Source organism: Heptranchias perlo, chromosome 27 (genome assembly GCF_035084215.1).
Source record: "Heptranchias perlo isolate sHepPer1 chromosome 27, sHepPer1.hap1, whole genome shotgun sequence".
Taxonomy (NCBI): domain Eukaryota; kingdom Metazoa; phylum Chordata; class Chondrichthyes; order Hexanchiformes; family Hexanchidae; genus Heptranchias; species Heptranchias perlo.
Window position 1 is genome coordinate 3,013,985 of NC_090351.1, and position 18,694 is coordinate 3,032,678.

General features: G+C 49.4%; 1 protein-coding gene across 2 annotated transcripts in view; it reads right to left on the minus strand.

The window, feature by feature from the left end:
* The window catches only part of LOC137344343 (26S proteasome non-ATPase regulatory subunit 13-like), a 37,648-nt gene extending 19,530 nt beyond the window's left edge, over positions 1-18,118 (minus strand). Inside the window, exons 1-7 of one of the 2 annotated variants that reach the window (XM_068007220.1) lie at positions 17,969-18,118; positions 17,271-17,349; positions 14,939-14,973; positions 12,068-12,123; positions 4,201-4,244; positions 3,244-3,330; positions 1,862-1,922 (exon numbers count right to left, since the gene is read on the minus strand). In XM_068007220.1, coding sequence (XP_067863321.1) covers positions 1,862-1,922; positions 3,244-3,330; positions 4,201-4,244; positions 12,068-12,123; positions 14,939-14,973; positions 17,271-17,349; positions 17,969-18,066 — 460 coding nt within the window. In that variant the 5' untranslated portion in view covers positions 18,067-18,118. Of the gene's footprint in view, positions 1-1,750; positions 1,923-3,243; positions 3,331-4,200; positions 4,245-12,067; positions 12,124-14,938; positions 14,974-17,270; positions 17,350-17,968 lie in introns of both variants that reach the window. The other variant, XM_068007219.1, reaches the window with a different exon arrangement.
* Between the last annotated feature and the right edge of the window lie 576 nt (positions 18,119-18,694).

Consider the following 18,694-nt stretch of genomic DNA (forward strand, 5'->3'; position numbering starts at 1 on the left):
TGCTCCGCCATTCAATATGATCATGGCTGATCCTCTATCTCAATACCATATTCCCACTCTCTCCCCATACCCCTTGATGCCTTTTGTGTCTATTCATCTCAAGTCAACGAGCATTTAGGAGGGGTGATTCAGCTCTGGGAACTAACATGGCACTGACAGTACCAAGCTGAACTAAGTTGTGTACAAAACAGTCAGCAGCAATGGAGAGTCTCCCCCCTCAGACTTCACTCTCCTCATACATTCCCTGAGGTGCACAGCTGAACTCCAGCCCTCAAGGACTACTCAATGGAGGTGCAGCAGCAAAACAAAATCTGCACAATTTAGAATACCATCTGCCTGAGGCAGTAGGTGGTGAAGTGCAATAAGGAGATTGCCCTTTTATCAATGAGATCTAGATTCAAATCAAGTCTGGACCGACAGGGTGAGTGTTTCTCCTGCCTACCAGCTACAAGGCTCCAATATAAAATAAGTTTAGGCAATCTCAACCTAGCTCCTACTGGCTGTCAGGCCACTGCCCAGAAGAGCTGAGAACTTATCGCTCGTTGGCAATCTCACTTTAAAGTTGACAACATGGTAAATTAAAAGGCACACTGCTACAACACTGAATTTACCTCTGAGAGTGGAGTTTCAGATACTTGGCCGGAATGGGCGAGAGTGATTTCTGTGCGTTAAACGTAGCGAAATCGTGAACATGTCCTTTTATAAAGAAGCTTAAGATTTTATTATGTATTAGCACACAGAGGAAAACTCTTCCCGCATTGCTGAGGCACAGTAGGAGACAACTTTGTGTCCTAACTAAGCCAGTCTATCTCTCCCCTGCTTGATGCAGAGCCCGCATTTATACGTGTACACAAGCACGGGATCTGTCTTGTGGCAAAATACATTTGAAACCTTTGCAAATAAGCTGTCATTCATATTGCTGGATGTTTCCATTTCATTTAATCAAATTCACTGGGCGTGACTGTTCAGGAAGCAGTCCTCCAATGATGTGTAGTGCCTGGAGGCATTTTAAATTCACTGCATTGTACCTGAAGATTTTATAATTAGCCAACTTTCTGCTCATTACATTTAATTTATGGGTTAGTTCCTTGGACTGTTTTGATCATTCGACCTCAATTTAATTTTTAAAAAAGGTCACTGATCAAAACAAGCTGCATCACCTCTCCCCATATAAAAGAAGTCTGCAGCAAACTGTTTCACAATCAGCCGTACAAATTAGTTACAATATCTTGGTCGTCTTGCTCTCATAGAATCTTACAGCACAGCCCATCATGCCTGTGCCCACTCTTTGAAAAAGCTATCCACTTGGTCCCACTCCCCTGCTCTTTCCCCATAGCCCTGCAAGTTTTTCCCTTCAAGTATTTATCCAATTCCCTTTTGCAAGTTATTATTGAATCTGCTTCCACCGCCCTTTCAGGCAGTGCATTCCAGATCATAACTCGCTGCGTTAAAAAAAAATTCTCATCTCCTCCCTGGTCCTTTTGCCTATTACCTTAAATCTGTGTCTGGTTACTGACCCTCCTGCCACTGGAAACAGTTTCTCCTTATTTTCTCTATCAAAACCCTTCATGATTTTGAACATCTATTAAATCTCCTCTTAAATTTCTCTGCTATAAGGAGAACAACCCCAGTTTCTCTAGTCTCTCCACACAACTGAAGTTATAGAGTCTCTCCAATCAGCTCCCCAAAAAACCCACCAGTTACAGAAGATATACTGCAAAGTTTATAAGAGGAGCGGAGCAGAGATTACTTGACAAGTCGGAGAGTTCAGTGCAGCCGAGATACCGCAGAGCCTCCCTGTAGTAAGCAGCGTGGTCACCCACCACCTGGTAGTAACTGCTGGAAGTGTCGTAAAACCGACCATGGACAGATGTCACTCCCGGCAACTTCTCCAGCATCTCGTCAACTTCTTCAATGATTTTCTAACAAGCGGAAGAATCAATGCGACAGGTTAGATCAGGATAATGGCTTCCAGCAATTATCGCTAAATAAAACGAAGGAAGAGATAACGATGGAATTGGAAGGTCACAATGCACACAGGGGGATCACATCTGTTATGACTGTGCATAACCGCTACCTGATATATCCAGATGCAATGATTGTTCTGGAAATAAGATTCAGATCATCCCTGAAACTCAGATTATTGCGATATAACTGTTAATCTTACAGGTAGAACATTGTCTCACAGCAACTGCATAGAATGTCCTAGCACAAAATTAACAGATTCTCTGGAGTAATTTCTTCTGGATTTCAAGGAATTCTTAGTTTGCTTGATATCATCCACATCCCTTGGTAAGAATACTGCCTTGTAATCACTCCTAGTTGATCACCAGGCAGTGATGTTTGAGGGGTTCAAGTGCCATCTTCAGGAAAGAAGGCAGAACTTGCATTTATAGAACACATTTCACATCCTCAAGACGTCCCAAAACACTTCAGAGCCAATCAGTTACTTTTGAAGCGCAGTCACTGTTATGTAGACAAACATGGTGCCAATTTGTACACACCAAACCCCACACAAAGGAACAAATTTAGCCCATATGAGTGATGTTGGTTGAGGGAGAAATATTGGCCAGGACAGCAGGAGAACTTTCTGCTCTTCTTCACAAAGTGCCATGGGATTTTTTTTTTCTTTAAAACAACAACCTGAACAGGTAGACTGAAGTCTCATCTGAAAGACGTTCCCTCAGTACTGCACTGAGTCGTTGACCTGGATTATGTGCCCAAGTCCTGGAGTGGGTCTTGAACCCACAACCTTCTGACTCAGACGGGAGAGTGCTGACACTCCTCTTTAGGAGATCATATGAAGCCCAAGACCGTGCAGCCTGTTGACTTTCGGATATATTATGCAAAGAGGTGTGGTGTCAGGCGCAGTCACTGCAAATTCTCTCTCCCTGTACTGGTAGTGATCAGGTGGCACATTGGTGTTAAAGCTTCGGTCCAGGTGTCAAAAAAAAGACATTTCCAACAACTGAAACAAACCAAAAACATTCTGGAAACATTCTCCAAAATAAAAGTAAATAAACCTTCTTCTGTTTGTGTCCCTCTTGGCCGTGCTCCTCCATATACAACCAGTATTTTCATTAGGGAGTCCATGTTGGAAACCTACGGCACATCTCATTGGCAAAGAACCCAACAGTGGTATCCCGTTTCAAATCGTACACTTTTTACTCCCCTCATAGGACTGTCTCTGGCTCTCCCTCCAGCCCTGCCTGTCGACTGTGGAATTCTTGCTCCCTCTATTACCTTGGTTTCCTGGAGGTCCCCAATTTTGATTTTAATGGCAGCGATGGCAGTCCTGCAGAGAATCAAGGCTTCATCGTTAGCCTTCACCTGTCAGATTAAAGACAAAAGGATATGATCAGTTCTTGGGACACTTCACGTGGACGGCTTTAAGGTCTCTGAGGAAGTTTTATTTCATGTCAGTTTTCCATCAAGAAATCAAGTTAGTATATGCACATGCTCTGTATCTTTATCAATATATATATACACACATTAAAAATTTCTATTGCTGACAGGAAGGCCACGCCATGTTATTTCTGTCACTCCTAGGTTCAGTTTTATGCTTGTGGTTTGTACACTTGGCATTATACTTAACCTGTCAGTTCGACAGATAGGAAATGTAAAGTGGGTCTTTTCTTCACCTCTAGAATCCTAGCTTGTAGCTCTGGTCAGATAGCCTCCCGTTCCCACCTCATCAGCCCAGGTGACTTGCTTTCCAACTGTCGTCCACCTGCTCCATTCTCATTGGATCTCTCGACAATTCTCTGTTCATGCTGGTTTGCCGTTCATCACCTCCCCCCACCACCCCCCCACTCCCAACACTCACCCTTCCACTCCTCGTGGGTCTTCAGCCAATTGCCTGCCCTCGCCAGCAGTCCTTGTTCTGCCAATTTCACAACACAAATCACTCCTGATCCCTGTGGATCTGTACCCAAACACTAACCACTCCTGGTCCCCATGAAACCGTACTCGAACCTGACCCACTCCCAGTCCCCTTGGAACCGTACTCGAACCTGACCCACTCCCAGTCCCTGTGGAACCGTACCCAAACATGAAAAAGTATTGTTTGGTTTTGTAAGCTTGCAACTCATCTGCAGAAACTGAAAGCTTCAAATGGAAGTGCAGATTAATGAGGGTGTACAGTATAAATTGGATATTAAAATACTGTCTGTGTTTAATACCCTTCCTTTTCCAGCTTACCTTCTCCCATGTCTTTTCCAGCAGAGTCAGTGCCCTCTGTGCATCTGAGGAAGAAACACAGAAACCAAAGTCAAGGTACGAATCCCCAGTTGCCAGGGTGGGCACCAATCAGGCCTTTCATTGGTCGTCCACCACTTTACACACAAAACCATTCGACATTCTTATGATGAGATAACCCATTTCACCCTCTAATGAGAAGCTTCTGAGAGATGTTTTATACAAAGACCATCTGTCACCACCTGCCCATCGCTGGTAATTTAACCGCCCCCTCCTCACAGTCTCCTCCCCTCCTGAGAAGTGCTGGCTTTTGCTGGCCTCTGGTTCCGCAGTTGCCGGCAGTCTTCAGACTCCTCACAGAGGTGAAAGTATTCAAGATGGGAAGTGCGGGCAAGCTGCTCGTTCTCAAGCCAAACCTGATCTCATTCTCACCCAACACAAGGTGTCAGCTGGAACACTCTCACCTCTGGGTCAAAAGGTTGTGAGTTCAAGTCCCACTCCAGAGACTTGAGCACATAATCCAGCCTAACACTCCAGTGCAGTACTGAGGGAGAGTTGCACTGTCGGAGGTGCCGTCTTTCAGATGAGATATTAAACCCGAGGCCCCGTCTGCCCTCTCAGGTGGACATAAAAGATCCCATGGTACCATTCAAAGGAGAGCAAGGGAGTGCTCCCCAGTGTCCTGGTTAACATTTATCCCTCAACCAACATCACCAAAACAGATTATCTGATCATTATCACATTGCTGTTTGTGGGATCTTGCTGTGCACAAATTGGCTGCCGTGTTTTCTACATTACAACAGTGACTACACTTCAAAAAGTACTTCATTGGCTGTAAAGCGCTTTGGGACGACCTGAGATAATGAAAGGCGCAATAGAAATTAAAGTTATTTCTTTCGTCTTTCAACCTCCACAGACATGCATTTTCCAGTATAGGTCAATGGATTACAATAAGAAGCAGGAACTCAGGATAAGTTTCCCCACCCCCACTCTCCCCCATGGCCTCGGGGAGCAAAGGCAAATTGTTGCATCCCAACAGCTGCCACAGGTCAGATGGGCTAACGGCACGGACCAAGGATCGAACCTGGGACCTTCTGGTCCGCACGGCTCACTACAGCCCCGGTGAGCCTGTTTTTATTGTGTACAGAACTTAATGCATCCGCTATAACTTGGATAACGGCCCATTCCTACTACCTCGTCGACAGCTGCTCTGTGCTGGGTTAGCTCACCTCAGCTGGGGTTCCATAACTGCTCTTGGCAACTTTGGGCCAGTGAGAGGTGGTGCAGAATGAAAAAAATAAAAAGTCATAGAATCATAGAAGTTTACAACAAGGAAACAGGCCCTTTGGCCCAACATGTCCATGTCGCCCAGTTTATACCACTAAGCTAGTCCCAGTTGCCTGCACTTGGCCCATATCCCTCTATACCCATCTTACCCATTTATTTTTTTTATTCGTTCACGGGATGTGGGCGTCGCTGGCGAGGCCAGCATTTATTGCCCATCCCTAATTGCCCTCGAGAAGGTGGTGGTGAGCCGCCTTCTTGAACCGCTGCAGTCAGTGTGGTGACGGTTCTCCCACAGTGCTGTTAGGAAGGGAGTTCCAGGATTTTGACCCAGCGACGATGAAGGAACGGCGGTATATTTCCAAGTCGGGATGGTGTGTGACTTGGAGGGGAACGTGCAGGTGGTGTTGTTCCCATGCGGCTGCTGCACTTGTCCTTCTAGGTGGTAGAGGTCGCGGGTTTAGGAGGTGGTGTCGAAGAAGCCTTGGCAAGTTGCTGCAGTGCATCCTGTGGATGGTGCACACTGCAGCCACAGTGCGCCGGTGGTGAAGGGAGTGAATGTTTAGGGTGGTGGATGGGGTGCCAATCAAGCGGGCTGCTTTATCTTGGATGGTGTCGAGCTTCTTGAGTGTTGTTGGAGCAGCACTCATCCAGGCAAGTGGAGAGTATTCTATCACACTCCTGACTTGTGCCTTGTAGATGGTGGAAAGGCTTTGGGGAGTCAGGAGGTGAGTCACTCGCCGCAGAATACCCTGCCTCTGACCTGCTCTCGTAGCCACAATATTTATATGGCTGGTCCAGTTCAGTTTCTGGTCAATGGTGACCCCCAGGATGTTGATGGTGGGGGATTCGGCGATGGTAATGCCGTTGAATGTCAAGGGGAGGTGGTTAGACACACTCTTGTTGGAGATGGTCATTGCCTGGCACTTATCTGGTGCGAATGTTACTTGCCATTTATGAGTCCAAGCCTGGATGTTGTCCAGGTTTGCTGCTTGCGGGCTCGGACTGCTTCATTATCTGAGGGGTTGCGAATGGAACTGAACACTGTGCAGTCATCAGCGAACGTCCCCATTTCTGACCTTATGATGGAGGGAAGGTCATTGATGAAGCAGCTGAAGATGGTTGGGCCTAGGACACTGCCCTGAGGAATTCCTGCAGCAATGTCCTGGGGCTGAGATGATTGGCCTCCAACAACCACTACCATCTTCCTTTGTGCTAGGTATGACTCCAGCCACTGGAGAGTTTTCCCCGATTCCCATTGACTTCAATTTTACTCGGGCTCCTTGGTGCCACACTCGGTCAAATGCTGCCTTGATGTCAAGGGCAGTCACTCTCACCTCACCTCTGGAATTCAGCTCTTTTGTCCATGTTTGGACCAAGGCTGTAATGAGGTCTGGAGCCGTGTGGTCCTGGCGGAACCCAAACTGAGCATCGGTGAGCAGGTTATCGGTGAGTAAGTGCCGCTTGATAGCACTGTCGACGACACCTTCCATCACTTTGCTGATGATTGAGAGTGGACTGATGGGGCGGTAATTGGCCGGATTGGATTTGTCCTGCTTTTTGTGGACAGGACATACCTGGGCAATTTTCCACATTGTCGGGTAGATGCCAGTGTTGTAGCTGTACTGGAACAGCTTGGCTGGAGGCGCAGCTAGTTCTGGAGCACAAGTCTTCAGCACTACAGCTGGGATGTTGTCGGGGCCCATCGCCTTTGCTGCATCCAGTGCATTCAGCCGTTTCTTGATATCACGTGGAGTGAATCGAATTGGCCGAAGACTGGCTTCCGTGATGGTGGGGATATCGGGAGGAGGCTGAGATGGATCATCCACTCGGCACTTCTGGCTGAAGATGGTTGCAAACGCTTCAGCCTTGTCTTTTGCACTCACGTGCTGGACTCCGCCATCATTGAGAATGGGGATGTTTGCAGAGCCTCCTCCTCCCGTTAGTTGTTTAATCGTCCACCACCATTCACGACTGGATGTGGCAGGACTGCAGAGCTTTGATCTGATCCGTTGGTTGTGGAATCGCTTAGCTGTCCATAGCATGTTGCTTCCGCTGTTTAGCATACATGTAGTCCTGAGTTGTAGCTTCACCAGGTTAGCACCTCATTTTTAGGTACGCCTGGTGCTGCTCCTGGCATGCTCTTCGACACTCCTCATTGAACCAGGGTTGATCCCCTGGCTTGTTGGTAATGGTAGAGTGAGGAATATGCCGGGCCACGAGGTTACAGATTGTGCTGGAATACAATTCTGCTGCTGCTGATGGCCCACAGCGCCTCATGGATGCCCAGTTTTGAGCTGCTAGATCCATTCTGAATCTATCCCATTTAGCACGGTGGTAGTGCCACACAACACGTTGGATGGTGTCCTCAGTGCTGAGACGGGACTTCATCTCCACGAGGACTGTGCGGTGGTCACTCCTACCAATACTGTCATGGACAGATGCATTTGCGACAGGTAGATTGGTGAGGACGAGGTCAAGTAAGTTTTTCCCTCGTGTTGGTTCGCTCACCACCTGCCGCAGGCCCAGTCTAGCAGCTATGTCCTTCAGGACTCGGCCAGCTCGGTCAGTCGTGGTGCTACCGAGCCACTCTTGGTGATAGACATTGAAGTCCCCCACCCAGAGTACATTTTGTGCCCTTGCTACCCTCAGTGCTTCCTCCAAGTGGTGCTCAACATGGAGGAGGACTGATTCATCAGCTGAGGGAGGACGGTAGGTGGTAATCAGCAGGAGGTTTCCTTGCCCATGTTTGACCTGATGCCATGAGATTTCATGGGGTCCAGAGTCAATGTTGAGGACTCCCAGGGCCACTCCCTCCTGACTGCATATCACTGTACCGCCACCTCTGGTGGGTCTGTCCTGCCGGTGGGACAGGACAGACCCAGGGATGGTGATGGAAGAGTCTGGGACGTTGGCTGAAAGATATGATTCTGTAAGTATGGCTATGTCAGGCTGTTGCTTGACTAGTCTGTGGGACAGCTCTCCCAATTTTGGCACAAGTCCCCAGATGTTAGTGAGGAGGACCTTGCAGGGTTGACTGGGCTTGGTGTTTTGCCGTTGTCGTGTCCGGTGCCTCGTGGTCCGATGCCGGGTGGTCCGTCCGGTTTTATTCTTATTATGACTTTTCGTAGCAAGATTTTACAACTGAGTGGCTGGCCAGGCCATTTCAGAGGGCAATTAAGAATCAACCACATTGCTGTGGGTCTGGAGTCACATATAGGCCAGACCGGGTAAGGACGGCAGGTTTCCTTCCCTGAAGGACATTAGTGAACCAGATGGGTTTTTACGACAATCCGGTAGTTTCATGGCCATTATTACTGATACTAGTATTTTAATTCCAGATTTTTATTTAATTAATTGAATTTAATTAATTAATTGAATTTTTTTAATTCGCCAGCTGCCGTGGCGGGATTTGAACTCATGACTCTGGATTTTAGTCCAGGCCTCTGGATTACTAGCCCAGTAACATAACCACTATGCTACCGTACCCATGTAACTGTCCAAATGCTTTTTAAAAGACAAAATTGTACCCGCCTCTATTACTGCCTCTGGCAGCTCGTTCCAGACACTCACCACCCTTTGAGTGAAAAAATTGCCCCTCTGGACCCTTTTGTATCTCTCCCCTCTCACCTTAAATCTATGCCCCCTCGTTATAGACTCCCCTATCTTTGGGAAAAGATTTTGACTATCTACCTTATCTGTGCCCCTCATTATTTTATAGGCTTCTATAAGATCACCCCTAAACCTCCTACTCTCCAGGGAAAAAAGTCTCAGTCTATCCACCTCTCCCTATAAGCCAAACCATCAAGTCCCGGTAGCATCCTAGTAAATCTTTTCTGCACTCTTTCTAGTTTAATAATATCCTTTCTATAATAGGGTGACCAGAACTGTACACAGTATTCCAAGTGTGGCCTTACTAATGTCTTGTACAACTTCAACAAGACATCCCAACTCCTGTATTCAATGTTCTGACCAATGAAACCAAGCATGCTGAATGCCTCTTCACCACCCTATCCACCTGTGACTCCACTTTCAAGGAGCTATGAACCTGTACTCCTAGATCTCTTTGTTCTATAACTCTCCCCAACGCCCTACCATTAACGGAGTAGGTCCTGGCCCGATTCGATCTACCAAAATGCATCACCTCACATTTATCTAAATTAAACTCCATCTGCCATTCATCGGCCCACTGGCCCAATTTATCAAGATCCCGTTGCAATCCTAGATAACCTTCTTCACTGTCCACAATGCCACCAATCTTGGTGTCATCTGCAAACTTACTAACCATGCCTCCTAAATTCTCATCCAAATCATTAATATAAATAACAAACAACAGCAGACCCAGCACCGATCCCTGAGGCACACCACTGGTCACAGGCCTCCAGTTTGAAAAACAACCCTCTACAACCACCCTCTGTCTTCTGTCGTCAAGCCAATTTTGTATCCAATTGGCTACCTCACCTTGGATCCCGTGAGATCTAACCTTATGTAACAACCTACCATGCGGTACCTTGTCAAAGGCTTTGCTAAAGTCCATGTAGACCACGTCTACTGCACAGCCCTCATCTATCTTCTTGGTTACCCCTTCAAAAAACTCAATCAAATTTGTGAGACAAGATTTTCCTCTCACAAAACCATGCTGACTGTTCCTAATCAGTCCCTGCCTCTCCAAATGCCTGTAGATCCTGTCCCTCAGAATACCCTCTAACAACTTACCCACTACAGATGTCAGGCTCACCGGTCTGTCGTTCCCAGGCTTTTCCCTGCTGCCCTTCTTAAACAAAGGCACAACATTTGCTACTCTCCAATCTTCAGGCACCTCACCTGTAGCTGTCGATGATTCAAATATCTCTGCTAGGGGACCCGCAATTTCCTCCCTAACCTCCCATAACGTCCTGGGATACATTTCATCAGGTCCCGGAGATTTATCTACCTTGATGCGCTTTAAGACTTCCAGCACCTCCCTCTCTGTAATATGTACACTCCTCAAGACATCACTATTTATTTCCCCAAGTTCCCTAACATCCATGCCTTTCTCAAACGTAAATACCTCCAGGGTTCTCACATCCAACTGACATCCAGTGACCCTGCTGGATAGCTTATGTCTACATGGAGGCTCGCTGTAATGCCCTCTGTGGATAAACAGTCTGCTCACTGCCGAGGCTTGCACAAAGACAGAGATACTGGACAGCTACGAGTGCCTGTAGGACAACACCTGAACAACAATTGGCCCCTTCAGGAGAGCAAAAGGATAAAATAAAGGCCCTATCAGAAAGATCCAGATGTATATTTTTCCAACTATTACGGTTCCCATAGGAGCACTTAAGGCACTTGAATCAGGTGCATCCTTGTGAACACAGCATTTAACCTCAATTAAAATTAACAGGAACCAACGAGTTAAGACACTAGTCTTTCACCTCTGGGACCTGGGTTCAAGTCCATCCAGACTGATGAGATGAAAGTCTCCGCTATCTGTTGGCAGTGAAATGAGCTTGCATCCAATTTCTAGTGGACATAGCCCAACAGCAAAAATCGACCTTGTGTCAGCACTAATTTGCAATTTCAACCCAAAACGCCACAGCAGTAGGGGGAACTCTGAGTGAGGCTGAGGCTTAGGCTTGTTTTTGGGGTAGAGTAGTGGGAACTTTACGCTTCATCTGGCTGTGCTATACCTGACCTGGGAGTGCTCAGTGCCGACGCTGTGTGCCTGAAATGGGAAGAGTTCCATTGCCCAGCACTAACATCCCTCTCCTTGATAATTCAAATATATATATTTTTGTGCTCAACAGGAGCAGCACTGGTCATAAAATATAAACTTGGCCATTAAAACTTGGTCTCTAGAACAGTGTTGTCCACTAAAGATCAATGACCAGCCACCAGCATGGCTACGGAGAGAGACAGTGTTTTACTCACATGCACTAATTTTAGTAGAAAACCCCTTGCACACGCACACAATACAGGTAAATGTACTCCACCTCTGTGTGTTTACTTATCAACAACACCATTCGGTAACAAAGGAAGTAAAGCAGCCAGCAATCAAAATACACTCGCACTCTGCTTTCCATCTTACCAACAAATACACAAAAGATAAAGTACATGTTAACACGAGTATTGAGATCACATGCCCAATGACGGTGTCCGTTAGACAATATAATGAAACTAATACAGAGGTCATATGTTTAACAGATGTTCCTAGTCCCGAGTGCAAAACTAATCTGACATTGTTTTTAAAAAGCACAGCACAATATATATTTATGTAATAGTTTAAAATTCTCCAGTTGCTGACACCATCATGCTCCCAGTACACTAAAATCAATGGGTAACTCTGATCTTATTCTTACTTGGACCTAAGGCGGTGCTGTAGCTTCTCTCCGCCTGTTACAACAAACATAAGAAAACGAAAATCCACTTCCTCCAACTAGCTGTGGGCGAGGCTCCAGGAGAAATTTCTGTTAATCCATGACACTTACATTATGGTGTAAAATCTTTAAAATATGGGACACAAACACAGACTTGTGGGCTTCAAATGGTAAAGTACAAACTGACTAGACAAAAAGATGCACCATTATGGAGCTCAGAAACATACCACTCATCTGTCGAACCACGCGTAGAATGATTTCCACCAGGGACAACGGGTTTATTCTGCGTGAGAGAGAACATTATTCCCAGCGTCAGTGCTATAATAGTGAACCTTCTGTGTTGGGTACTCCCCTGGGTTCTACAATGTCAGAACAGATTGAAATTAAACCTTTGGTTGGCCACAAACCAATCCCCCATCCATTTTGCTGAATATTTGGACTCGGGTGAAGGTCAGCTCTCTCAAGTATGTATAAGAACATAAGAACATAAGAAATTGGAGCAGGAGTAGGCCAATCGGCCCCTCGAGCCTGCTCCGCCATTCAATAAGATCATGGCTGATCTGATCCCAACCACAAATCTAAGGAACACAAGAAGTCGGAGCAGGACCCGGCCACATAGCCCCTGGGCCCTCTCCGCCACCCACAGGGCATTGACCGATCCGAACTCAGCTTCATGTCCAATTTCCTGCCCGCTCCCCATAACCCCTAATTCCCTTTACTTCTAGGAAACTGTCGATTTCTGTTTTAAATTTATCTAATGATGTAGCTTCCACAGCTTCCTGAGGCAGCAAATTCCACAGACCTACCACCCTCTGAGTGAAGAAGTTTCTCCTCATCTCAGTTTTGAAAGAGCAGCCCCTTATTCTAAGATTATGCCCCCTAGTTCTAGTTTCACCCATCTTTGGGAACATCCTTACTGCATCCACCCGATCAAGACCCTTCACAATCTTATATGTTTCAATAAGATCGCCTCTCATTCTTCTGAACTCCAATGAGTAGAGTCCCAATCTACTCAACCTCTCCTCATATGTCCGCCCCCTCATCCCCGGGATTAACCGAGTGAACCTTCTTTGTACTGCCTCGAGAGCAAGTATGTCTTTTCTTAAGTATGGAGACCAAAACTGTATGCAGTATTCCAGGTGCGCTGACACCATTGAGTATTAGGAAGTCAGCTGCAATATGGAGTGCTGGACCTGCATCTGGGAATTTTATTAGTTTTTGGGATGCAGGCAACATTTATTTATTGCCCATCCCTAGTTGCCCTGAGGGCATTAAGAGTTAACCACGTCCTGTTGGACTGGAGTCACAGGTAGGCCAGACAAGGTAGGGGTGGCAGGTTCCCTTCCCCTAAGGACATTAGTGAATCAGTCGGGTTTTTACAACAATCCAACAGCTTTGTAGTCATTTTCTGGTGCCAGCCCATAAATCACCAGATTTATTGAATTCAGTTTCACAATTTGTTGTGATGGGATTTGAACTCTCAACTCAGGGTTGCCAATCCAGTATAACCACTAGGCTACGATAGCCCTAAGAGGAGAGTTCAAATCATAGCCTGAACTGAGCTTTGCAGGAGGCTTCCTCCCAAAGCATAGGCATGCCAGTCTCATCCAAATCATGGGGCAGAGGGTCTTGTAAGATAAAACAGAGGAGGAGGAGAAGGAGAAAGTCACATTCTCCCTCAGGGCACCTTCAAGTGAGAACTGCAGGCTGGACTGCCCAGCCGAGGATCCAGGTGTTTTTGGCGTTGGGGGGCGGGGGGGGAGAAAGAGGGGGCAGCAAGGGAATAAAAAAAAATGGATGAACACTTGAACTAAAGATTATAATCAGCCAGGACATAATTGAGTGCTTCAAGGGCAGCAGGCACATGGGAACACCATCACCTCCAAGTTCCCTTCCAAGTCACACACCATCCCGACTTGGAAATATATCGTCGTTCCTTCATCGTCGCTGGGTCAACATCCTGGAACTCCCTTCCTAACAGCACTGTGGGAGAACCGTCACCACATGGACTGCAGCGGTTCAAGAAGGCGGCTCACCACCACCTTCTCAAGGGCAATTAGGGATGGGCAATAAATGCCGGTCTCGCCAGCGACACCCACATCCCAAGAATTCATTTTTTTTAAACTTGAGAAGGCTAAAGAAGAGATATGACAAAGGGAATCCATCCAAAACATTAACTTGTACTTCCTCTTCTCCAATGCCCCGCGTATGTCCAGCACTTGAGTGTGCTTTAGGGAGGATGTGAAGGCCTTAGAGAGGTTGCAGAAAAGAATGGTTCAGAGATGAGGGACTTTAGTTATGTGGATAGACAGGAAAAGCTGGGGTTGTTCTCCTTAGAGCAGAGAAGTTGAGAGGAGATTTGATAGAGGTATTCAAAATCATGAAGGATCTAAACAGAGTAGATAGAGAGAAACTGTTCCCATTGGTAGAAGGGTCGAGAACCAGAGGACACAGATTTAAGGTGACTGGCAAAAGAACCAAAGGCGACATGAGGAAAAACTTTTTTATGCAGCGAGTGGTTATGATCTGGAATGCACTGCCAGAGGGGGTGGTGGAGGCAGATTCAATTGTGGCTTTCAAAAAGGAATTGGATAACTATTTGGAGAGAAAAAATTTGCAGAACTACAGGGAAAGAGCAGGGGAGTGGAACTAACTGGATTGCTCTTACAAAGAGCCAGCACAGGCTCAATGGGCTGAATGGCCTCCTTCTGTGCTATAACGATTCTATGATTGTATGGATGCCATGTTAAAGTTGTCAACTGGGCACTTTCATAATGCCCTTGGTGCCCTTTTACCTTTGATCTCTGGTGGCCACTCTAATCCCATTACATCTTAAATAGTGGTAAATATCACGGATCACAGTCCATAAATACCCACTCTAACATGCACCAAGCCAACACTGACACTTTCCAGAGAACACAGTCCTGTTAATTCTCATTAGTGCTTCTAGTCAGTGGGGCAGACTCCAACAGTCTAAGCTCAGCCCATTTTTAGAACCCTTAGAAAAACAGATCACATTCCAGACCTGGCTAAAGCAGACTTGTCTGCACAGTAATCATCTCATAGACCTGCCATCAGTCACCTTGCTAAATGCTCACCTGTGTTCAAAGTCACTTATGAAGTTTTCATACAACTGCAAAAGAATAGAAAAAAGGCAGTGTTATATCTGGAGCCTCCACACCTGGTTATGGATGAATGATACTGATCTGTAGGATGCTCGTCACAGGTGGCCACCTTTGTACCACTGTTGTTTTTATTCTGAGTTACTAAATGTCAATGTTATACACCAGAAGCTGTTTATAATAATCAAAACCCACTGACGTGAAGTTATTCCAATACGCAAATGTTTTCCTGGTTCCACCAACAGGCAACCCTCATAAAACTAATAACCTCCAATAAACGACGCAAACTGAGACAACGCCGGGCCTGACCCGCCTCCGCCCAACGCCGGGCCTGACCCGCCTCCGCCCAACGCCGGGCCTGACCCGCCTCCGCCCAACGCCGGGCCTGACCCGCCTCCGCCCAACGCCGGGCCTGACCCGCCTCCGCCCAACGCCGGGCCTGACCCGCCTCCGCCCAACGCCGGGCCTGACCCGCCTCCGCCCAACGCCGGGCCTGACCCGCCTCCGCCCAACGCCGGGCCTGACCCGCCTCCGCCCAACGCCGGGCCTGACCCGCCTCCGCCCAACGCCGGGCCTGACCCGCCTCCGCCCAACGCCGGGCCTGACCCGCCTCCGCCCAACGCCGGGCCTGACCCGCCTCCGCCCAACGCCGGGCCTGACCCGCCTCCGCCCAACGCCGGGCCTGACCCGCCTCCGCCCAACGCCGGGCCTGACCCGCCTCCGCCCAACGCCGGGCCTGACCCGCCTCCGCCCAACGCCGGGCCTGACCCGCCTCCGCCCAACGCCGGGCCTGACCCGCCTCCGCCCAACGCCGGGCCTGACCCGCCTCCGCCCAACGCCGGGCCTGACCCGCCTCCGCCCAACGCCGGGCCTGACCCGCCTCCGCCCAACGCCGGGCCTGACCCGCCTCCGCCCAACGCCGGGCCTGACCCGCCTCCGCCCAACGCCGGGCCTGACCCGCCTCCGCCCAACGCCGGGCCTGACCCGCCTCCGCCCAACGCCGGGCCTGACCCGCCTCCGCCCAACGCCGGGCCTGACCCGCCTCCGCCCAACGCCGGGCCTGACCCGCCTCCGCCCAACGCCGGGCCTGACCCGCCTCCGCCCAACGCCGGGCCTGACCCGCCTCCGCCCAACGCCGGGCCTGACCCGCCTCCGCCCAACGCCGGGCCTGACCCGCCTCCGCCCAACGCCGGGCCTGACCCGCCTCCGCCCAACGCCGGGCCTGACCCGCCTCCGCCCAACGCCGGGCCTGACCCGCCTCCGCCCAACGCCGGGCCTGACCCGCCTCCGCTTCTATGAAGCACCTTGGGAGGCGTTCCGGTTTTCTACACCGTATAAATGTTGTTGTGGTTAGGCTATCATTTGATCAACATATCAAGCATCAAATAGATCAAAGAATTTCTAGATCCTTATGAAAGAATCAATCTATTCCGAGCATCATCTATGCATCCAGTCCGATACTGTGGCAGATACACATTCTATCGTGATAGGTCACCAAGTTTTGTCTAAACAGTCTATATGCAGGAGAAACAAACATACAGTATGTGCTTGTGACCTAAGAGGCTGGTTCACTCAGGAGAGACTCCGAGAGATTGTGTGAAACTAGTCACTTTTGGTAGTAGAAAGGGGAGAGAGCACAGTGCTGCCACTGTGACAGGTTCGTTAATTAAGCTTTTTATTTTAGTATTTTATTCATCCTATCTCCCAGTTTACCAATGGTTAATAATTATCTGATTGGGAAGAGACAATGTCTGCACAGACATGGCAACTTAGGGCACATCATTAGCATGAGAAGTCTGCCAGGTTGTAGGGCTGGAGGAGGCGAGGCCATGGAGGGATTTAAACACAAGGATGAGAATTTTACGTTAGAGGCTTTAGAGATCGAGGAGCCAATGTACGTGTGGGACTTAGTACAGATTAGGAAATGATTTAGAAGCCAACCAAAACTTTGGTTGGATACAGATACAGGGCAGGATGTAAAGTGACATTACAAAGAACGTACAGCACAGAAACAGGCCATTCGGCCCAACTGGTCCAGGTCCGCGTGTATGCTCCACTCAAGCCTCCTCCCACTCCTCTTCATCTAATTCCCCCAGCTTCTCAAGGAGGTCAAAGCACTTACTGTGACAGTCAAATGTCTTCCCATTTGTAACTGCAGCTTCCAACACTACCACTCCATTTCCGAAGAGGACATCGAACTCCCCTACTCTATCCCCACCCCCCAGGGTTAATCAAATGTCTGCTTTATGCACATCCTGAAGATTTAACCTAATGTATTGATGTTGTGCACCTTGATTATCTCTCCTACCTGTAATAGATTGTCCCCAGATGGGAAACATGGAATCAGTGTGAACTCCAGCAGTTCCACCGTGAGCTGGTGCCAGAGCCTGGAATGAGAGCAGAGGAAAGGGTTAATCTTTGAGGCAATGATACAGATTGTACAAGGCGGTGCTCGGATGCTGAATGGGGAGAGTCAGCCTGCCCCGGTGGGCTGCCCCGAGGCACCGCATCAGAGGGGTGAACACGGAAGGTGCCAGAGGAGCGGTCAGCGTTGGTACGGAGAAAGAGCAGGCTGGCAAATTGGCCGGGACCCCTGCACACCCTGACCGGCCTCTACATTCCCAGCTGTTTAACTCCAGAGTCCCTGGTCCAGCACTGCAGGAGGAGGACTCGCCCCAAACGGTTAACCAGGAGAGGGGGACACAGCACTGGGTCCATGTGCACCTGACCCCTCCCTCCCCGGCCCCGGCCCGCCCCGCCCAGCCCCGGAGGGAGGGGGGATGGGCAGCCCCCACCTGCGGCCCAGTCCGTCAGCCATGTGAGGATGCAGCAGGCCTGGTCCAGGGGCCATTCCCATCACTGACCCCTCCCAGTGCCCCCACGGTGACCAGGCCGCAGGAACCTGGGAGCAGCCCAAGGCCCTGGTGACACGGTGAACCCCCGTTGTCCGGGCCCGGTTCCCTGCCGGGGGATGGTCTCCACTCCGGGGCCGCTGGGGAGCGTTACCTCCTGTTGTAGAAGGTCTCCATCCGCTGCCAGCGCTCGGCCCCGTCCCCATTATCCGCCTCCTGCTGCCGCCGCAGGAACCCCACCGGGTCCTTCATCCTCCCCTTCACAGCCGCACTGCAGCCTTCAACTGGCGGCGGTCCGGCTCTAGCCCCGCCCCCGGTAACTGTCAATCCGGCTCTCGCCCCGCCCCCGGTAACTGTCAATCCGGCTCTCGCCCCGCCCCTGGTAACTGTCAATCCGGCTCTCGCCCCGCCCCTGGTAACTGTCAATCCGGCTCTCGCCCCGCCCCTGGTAACTGTCAATCCGGCTCTCGCCCCGCCCCTGGTAACTGTCAATCCGGCTCTCGCCCCGCCCCCGGTAACTGTCAATCCGGCTCTCACCCCGCCTCCTGGTAACCGTCAATCCGGCACTCGCCCCGCCCCTGGTAACCCTGGTAACTGTCAATCACGCTCTCGCCCCGCCCCCGGTAACCCTGGTAACTGTCAATCCGGTTCTCGCCCCGCCTCCTTGTAACCCTGGTAACCATCAATCCGGCTCTCGCCCCGCCCCCTGATAACTGTCAATCCGGCTCTTGCCCCGCCCCCTGGTAACCCTGATAACTGTCAATCCCGCTCTCGCCCCGCCCCCTGGTAACCCTGGTAACTGTAAATCCGGCTCTCGCCCCGTCCCCGGTAACTGTCAATCCCGCTCTCGCCCCGCCTCCTGGTAACCCTGGTAACTGTA